Source organism: Scyliorhinus canicula, chromosome 20 (assembly GCF_902713615.1).
Source record: "Scyliorhinus canicula chromosome 20, sScyCan1.1, whole genome shotgun sequence".
Classification (NCBI taxonomy): Eukaryota; Metazoa; Chordata; class Chondrichthyes; order Carcharhiniformes; family Scyliorhinidae; genus Scyliorhinus; species Scyliorhinus canicula.
The window spans coordinates 4,209,922-4,217,778 of record NC_052165.1 but is presented as its reverse complement, the minus strand read 5'-3'; the positions used below and the strand labels follow the sequence as shown (position 1 = coordinate 4,217,778).

At 49.7% G+C, this 7,857-nt stretch overlaps 1 protein-coding gene across 1 annotated transcript in view; it reads right to left on the bottom strand.

Annotated features, from left to right (window-relative positions):
* Window positions 1-3,326: 3,326 nt before the first annotated feature.
* crebl2 (cAMP responsive element binding protein-like 2) overlaps window positions 3,327-7,857 on the bottom strand; it is a 6,820-nt gene continuing 2,289 nt past the window's right edge. The window contains exons 2-4 of the mRNA XM_038781216.1: window positions 5,933-6,130; window positions 4,576-4,720; window positions 3,327-3,580 (exon numbers count right to left, since the gene is read on the bottom strand). Coding sequence (XP_038637144.1) covers window positions 3,579-3,580; window positions 4,576-4,720; window positions 5,933-6,130 — 345 coding nt within the window. The 3' untranslated portion in view covers window positions 3,327-3,578. The remainder of the gene's footprint in view (window positions 3,581-4,575; window positions 4,721-5,932; window positions 6,131-7,857) is intronic.

Below are 7,857 nucleotides of genomic sequence, written 5' to 3'. Positions count from 1 at the left end.
CCCCCTTAAATGGGAGAACACCCTGGTTCTCTTAAGCGGCCCGTTCAGCCCCCTCACATTCCAGGTAATCAGCCGGATCAGAGGGCAACCTGCCCCCCTCCCCCGCCATAGCTTGGCAGATGTTCGCCCCAGGCCAGCACACCCCGCTCGACCCGTTCCCCATGGCGATAGCGCCTCTCCTCTTCCCCCCCCCGGCCCCCATCGGCTCCTTCCTAGTCGTTCCAGCAGCAACCACTATCTCCGCCTCCCCCTCCACTGCCGGCATCATAATAACATTGAGCAGTCTCCGCACATTCGTGTTGAGCTGCCGCCCCTTGACAAATCCTGTCTGATCCTAATGTATCACCCCTGGCACACAATCCTCTATCCTGGTAGCCAGGATCTTCGCCAGCAACTTAGCGTCTACGTTAAGGAGCGAGATAGGCCTATATGATCCGCACTGCAAGGGGTCCTTATCCCGTTTTAGGATCAAAGAGATCAGTGCCCGCGACATCGTCGGGGGAAAAGCCCCCCCCCCCCCCCCCCCCCCCCCCCTCCCCCCTCCCACGCCTCATTGAAAGTTCGCACCAGCAGGGGACCCACCAGGTCCACATATTTTTTGTAAAATTCTGCCGGGAACCCGTCCGGCCCCGGGGCCTTACCTGACTGCATTTGCCCGATCCCCCTGACTAGCTCCTCCAACTCTATCGGCGCCCCCAGCCCCTGTACCAGCCTCTCTTGAACCCTTGGGAAACATAGCCTGTTCATGAAGCTCTCCATCCCCTCTCCCCCTCGGAGGTTCCGACCGGTACAATCCCTCGTAAAAGTCCCTAAAGACCCCGTTTACTTCTGTCCCCTTCTGCACTACAGTTCCACCCCCATCCTTCACTCCCCCAATTTCCCTAGCCGCATCTCGCCTACAGAGCTGATGCGCCAACATCCTGCTCGCCTTCTCTCCATACTCATATACCGCGGCCTGCGACCTCCTCCACTGTGTCTCCGCCTTTCTGGTGGTCAACAAGTCAAAATTGGCCTGCAGCCTGCGCCGTTCTCCCAGCAACCCTTCCTCCGGTGCCTCCGCGTATCTCCTGTCCACATCCAGGAGATCCCCCACCAGTCTCTCCCTCTCCTTCATTTCCCTGTGCGCCCGGATGGAGATCAGCTCCCCCGGATCACTGCTTTCAGAGTCTCCCAGACCATCCCCACCTGGACCTCCCCCGTATCGTTGGTATCAAGATACCCCTCAATACTTCCCCGGACCCTCCTACACACCTCCTCCTCCGCCAGCATCCCCACATCCAGGCGCCAGAGCGGGCGCTGGTCCCGTGCCTCCCCCATCTCCAGATCAACCCAGTGCGGGGCATGGTCCGAAATCGCTATGGCCGAATACTCGGCATCCTGCACCCTCGGGATAAATCCCCTGCTCAGGACAAAAAAAGTCTATCCGGGAATAAACCCTATAGACGTGAGAGAAAAAGGAATACTCCCGCGCCCTCGGTCTCCCAAACCTCCAGGGATCCACCCCTCCCATCTGGTCCATGTATCCCCTCAGCACTTTGGCCGCCGCCGGTCTCCTACCCGTCCTTGAACTGGACCGGTCCAGTGTGGGATCCAGCACTGTTTTAAAATCTCCCCCCCATGATCAGGCCCCCTGCCTCCAGGTCCGGGATGCGGCCCAACAATCGCCTCATGAAACCAGCATCATCCCAATTCGGGGCATATACGTTCACCAGCACCACCTTCTCTCCCTGCAGCCTACCCCTCACCATGATGTATCTGCCCTCCTTGTCCGACACCACCTCAGCCACCTCAAACGCCACCCTCTTCCCCACTAGAATCGCCATCCCCCGGTTCTTCGCATCCAATCCTGAATGATAAACCTGCCCCACCCACCCCTCCCTCAGACGGACCTGGTCCGCCACCTTCAGGTGGGTCTCCTGGAGCATAGCCACGTCCGCCTTCAACCCCCTTAAATGGGAGAACACCCTGGTTCTCTTAAGCGGCCCGTTCAGCCCCCTCACATTCCAGGTAATCAGCCGGATCAGAGGGCAACCTGCCCCCCTCCCCCGCCATAGCTTGGCAGATGTTCGCCCCAGGCCAGCACACCCCGCTCGACCCGTTCCCCATGGCGATAGCGCCTCTCCTCTTCCCCCCCCGGCCCCCATCGGCTCCTTCCTAGTCGTTCCAGCAGCAACCCGGTATCCCCCCCCCCCACCCCACCCCCCCAGGCTAGGACCCCTCCTAGCCGCGACGCACCCTCCATGGTACTTCCGTGAGTCAGCTGACTTCTGCTGACCCCGGCAGCTCCCGCCAAAACCTATCCCCTCCCGGCTTGGGGTCATCCCCCTCTTGCCACACCTCCTTGGCATTGCTGCAGCGCGGGGAAAAAAGACCCTTAGAGGCCCCGCCCCCATCAAAAAGCTCCACCCCCCTGCCCCGCAGCGCGGGAAACCAGAGGAAAGCCCGCGCATTCACACTGCCACACCCCGCCCTTCTGACGCAGTTCCCCAAAATCCAGTTTCCCCTCAATCCCCAGCCCCGTACAGAAGAGAACATATAGAACACAAACCCCCAACACTCCCCACCTAACCCACAATCATGCCCAACAAACAAACCCACCCGTAAACAGAGCAAACAGAAAACCAGCATACATAACACACATGTCGAAGTTGAAAAAGTTGGAACAAAACAGCCACAGCGGAAACAACGGCGGCCAAAGTATGTCCCCAGGCCCTAGCCCTTTCCTGTTTCTAACCTCAGCCCATACTACCTCGGAAGAAGAGTCCCCATCTTGCATCCTTTCTGCCACCGTAATACTGTCCTTGACTAGCAGCGCCACACCTCCCCCTCTTTTGCCCCCTTCTCTGACCTTACTAAAACACCTAAACCCCGGAACCTGCAACAACCATTCCTGTCCCTGCTCTATCCATGTCTCTGAAATGGCCACAACATCGAAGTCCCAGGTACCAACCTATGCTGCCAGTTCCCCTACCTTATTTCGTACACTCCTGGCATTGAAATAGACACACTTCAAACCACCGACCTGAACACTGGCGCCCTCCTGCAAAGTCAAATCTGTGCTCCTGACCTCTCTACTCTCAATCTCCCGTACCCCAAAACTACAATCCAGGTTCCCATGCCCCTGCTGAATTAGTTTAAACCCCCCCACGTTCAGACAGCTGACCTCCCAAAGGCAATCGATTCTGAAGGCAACCCACCCCGGCAAAGTTTAGGGCCCAATCTGCTTTCTCTCATCGATAAACACATCAAGCTGACAAGCTTTGTGTGGAGGAGGAGCAAGAAACACATTTTGTAGTGAGGTAAAACCTTTCAAGCCACAATTTTTATTTTGTTTTATAATTTTTAATTTAAAAATAGCAAAGTGCCCAGCAAACAATTTACATTACTTACAGATGTACAGCATAAAATACTATTCTACATTTGCTAAAGAATGTAATGTCTTGAACTTTGTCAAAGAATGCAGTTGATAATATTTTAGTTTCTTTCAATGGTTAGTCTCCAGTATTTCACAATACAGTTTCCACTAACAAGGACCGACTTTGTCTTGATCATTTCTGTGTAACAGAAGGTCAGAGCTCCTCTGTAATTAAAACAAAATACAAGTATTATCAGTAAACAGTGCAAATATTAAATTTATTACCATTACTCATTAGGAAATAAGTGACATGGAAGAGCTTCCACAATACATCGGGCATGATCTCACAAACCAGTAGCACATGTTACTAGGGGTCATGCCAGAGACAAGTGAAAATAACCTCAACAGCCAGTGTATATATTTTATTTCAGCAGTAATTTACTCTGGTCAAGGTACTTCTGTATATAGGACTTTGAAATGGTGATAAAGGATAAATACAACTAACTATTGATAGATTTTGGAGTGGCCAGATTTAGATTTACCAGCATGGTTCGGAGGAGGCAGTAATTAATCAAATTATAAAACAGTTGATGGGACATACAGACCCAATAGTTATGTTTAACAAGGAGCCAATTTAACCAGGCTGGAGTTAAGATAGAGTAACTTTATTAGTAACTATCAAGGCAAAGAGAAATAGTAAAACACTCTACATTCATATGGATTAGAAAAATAGAGTCCAATCGTAAGTAAATATCAATAAAACATTAAATGGAACAGTCCTTGAGTTGAGAGCAGAAGATGACATGTTACAGTCGTTACAGGTCAATTCCAGTAGTCGATTCTTTGGTTCAGGCATTCTATAGCCCGGTAGTGATTCCAGTTCTCTATTTTTTAATTCGGAGTACCCATATCTTTTTTTCCCCCAATTAAAGGGCAATTTAGCCTGTCCGATCCACCTACCCTGCACATCTTTGTGTTGTGTGGGGAGAACGTGCAAACTTCTGCAGGGGCCCTGCCTCGGTTACTGTATCACCTCAATGCAGCAAACTGCCAGCTGATTTCAATTTTGCATTCAACTCTCCGGAACAAGACTCAGGGACTCAAACCTCAGAGTCTGAGGCAAGACTACAACTATGGATTCATGGCCAACACTTAATCGAATAGACTTGTGACATTACTAGTCTAATATGTTTATTAGGATTAGTGCAACAAATACTTACAGGCCAGATTGACACTTCCTTCAGTTTTTATTTTTCCTGGTTTGTTTACAGTCTGCTGTGATTTGCTATGTTCATCCCCTGTTAGCAGAGCTTTTATTTCTGATGGTATCTTCCCCTGATCCATGGCTGTGCACCATTGCTTGTACTGAAAAATCAAACGACACCAGTGTAGGCTTTAAGCACAACCAGAGAACAAAATTCTACTGCACGTCTACTTTAGAGCTTCCAAAAAGTCCAGTTGCAGGATCTCTTTAAATCATTCCAAATACAATTTGTAAACAAAGGTACAGGGAGTGCAAGCTTCTGGCCACGCTGTGTCCGTTGCCAATCTCGCTATTCCTGGTGAATAGCGAGAGTCCAAAAACAGGTTTCAGCACCGTGCTGAACGGATTGCAATATTCCCAACCCTCGGCACCTGCCGTGGTCCAAAGCAGCATATTTAAATAAATGTTAAAACTCATAAATATGCACAGCCCAATCAAGGTGGGGTCTCCCGGCTCCGTGCACTAACTGGCCCCAGCGGAAATCAGACATGATGGCCATGCCAGAGGGGCTTTGGAGGTTCCAGGAGGTCGGGGGCATGGCAGGACTATGCCCTGGCATCGCCCTGGCAACCGGAAACGGCCCGGGTGCCAGGTTGGGGCCCGAGGGGGCGCCCTGATCCTGAAAGGATGTTGCCCAGGTCTGCGAGGGGTGTGTGTGTGTGGGGGGGGGAAACTGTGGTAACATTCTGTGAGAATCTCCCCTTGCTCCAATATAAATGACTATGTATGTGCGAATCGCACAAACTCCGAGGGAATCACCTTGTTATTCCTGCCCAAAATGACATTTAATCATTTTTTGGGAGAATTTCGCCCAGGAAGATATCAAGCCAGGCACCAAAATGTTACATTTAAGGAAGCAGCCCAGAAGCAACAATCGGAAACAGTCACCAAAAAAGATTTTTAAAATCGGGCAGCACAGTGGTGCAGTGGGTTAGCCCTGCTGCCTCACGGCGCCGAGGTCCCAGGTTCGATCCCGGCTCTGGGTCACTGTCCATTGTGGAGTTTGCACATTCTCCCTGTGTCTGCGTGGGTTTCGCCCCCACAACCCAAAGATGTGCAGGGTAGGTGGATTGGCCACATTAAATTGCCCGTTAATTGGAAACAATGAATTGGGTACTCTAAATTTATATTTAAAAAAAAGATTTTTTATCAATGTGAACAGACCTGAAGAAAATGGTAGAAGTTTAAAGAATATATTTAAAGTCTAAACAACTTTACATTTCAGTAGCACAATGTGAAGAATGTCCACCAGATGCAAACTATGTTTCTTTATAGTCTGCTGTCCTGCATCGTAATTCAATATTTTCACATACCATCTCTAGCTCCTCTCTCAGAGCACAGATTGCTCTCTCTCTTCTGGATACCAGCTCTTCCAAGTACTGATAGCGCAGCTTTTTTCTTGCTCTACATTCTCTGGCACTCTGGCGACTTCTCTCAAGCTTTGCTTTCAAATCAATTTTAGCAGGTTTCCGGCCGCGCTTTCCAGGTTTCTTCACTTTACCGCCTACCACCTGAGGGAGGGAATGTTTGAGGAGAGAAAGAAAAGTGTGTTATCCTGCTTCTACAGCTCAACAATTCCTCCTTTCTATCTATTGGGAATCAGGCTGATCATACCTTTCACTTGCTTGTCAGAGGATCTATGAGCTCCCACCCATGAAAGTTGTGAAAATCATGTTCCCTCTATTTAAAACAACAGATTTACTTGACATGATATTTTTGAACATTACTTTGTCTGCTCGTTTTGATACAAGTCTTCCCCCCCCATATGCCCTATCTGCAATTCATACTTTCTTGGCATCTATTTTTTTTTAAAAGAGTTCTCATACTGAATGGTATTTTGAAGATATATGGTGAAATTGCATACACTCTTGTTAAGGGGCTCTTCCTGTTGATTCCCTTATTCCCATTTGTTACTTTGTGGTTATCATTTTGATCCATGGATATTTAATGGACGCTTACCTTTAACTTGAGCAAAGGAAGTGAGGAACTCAAAAGTTGCAAAATGGAGATATGCTATTGGAGATTCAGATTTTGATCTGAAGAACTCAGACTTTATGGCACCCGAGAGATCAGAGGGATTTGGTTCGATTGGTTGTCTGGTGGCCAAAGACTGTATTCTGCCCGACGACAGTCAGGGATTGGCTTCGGTCAGGTGGGACGTTTTCAGAGGACCCAGGAAGGAAACAGAACTCTCTCCTGGACAACGAAGCTGTGAGTTGCTCTCTTGCGCTTTCTCAAAACAAGAAGGGTTCCTGCCTGCCTAGAGACGTCACACTACCACATGAAGGCAGCAGGGTAGCATGGTGGTTAGCATAAATGCTTCACAGCTCCAGGGTCCCAGGTTCGATTCCCGGCTGGGTCACTGTCTGTGTGGAGTCTGCACGTCCTCCCCCTGTGTGCGTGGGTTTCCTCCGGGTGCTCCGGTTTCCTCCCACAGTCCAAAGATGTGCGGGTTAGGTGGATTGGCCATGCTAAATTGCCCGTAGTGTTCTAATAAAAAAGTAAGGTTAAGGGGGGGGTTGTTGGGTTACGGGTATAGGGTGGATACGTGGGTTTGAGTAGGGTGATCATGGCTCGGCACAACATTGAGGGCCGAAGGGCCTGTTCTGTGCTGTACTGTTCTATGTTCTATGAACTATTTTGCTCGCAATTGCATCATATTTCTTAAAATGCCATTCCAACTTGATTTCAATTTTATCCAGGTGATTTGGACATTCTGAATTCTCCCTGTGTACCCGACAGGCGCTGGAGTGTGGCGACTTGGGGCTTTTCACAGTAACTTCATACTTGTGACAATAAAAATTATGAAATTAGCTCACAGCACAAAATTATTTAAAGATCCAGACTCATTCAAGTTATTCAATAGAGGATGAAATAATGCTACAGCCTTTAAACAAATCCTATATCTTCTTCACTAAATGCAATTATTGTAGAAGTGTTAGTATGAAATTATTACATCACCAAAGGAGACTTGTTACAAAAAATGAGGTGGACAGGATGCCCAGGTTCGGGGGTGGGTGCCCAGGGTCTAGTTTGGGAGGGGGGGGGGGGGTGGTGGTGGGGGGCTGCCCAGGGTCAGTGGGGCCCAAAGTCTGGGGCTGGTGGTTGAGGGTCCAGTTAGGGAGGGGGGTACCTAGGGTCAGTGGGGCCCAGAGTCTTGGGGGGGGGGGGGAGGTGCTCATGCTCTGGGAGAGTGTTCCCAGGGGTGGGGTCAGTTGGGCAGGGGGTGCCCAGGAAT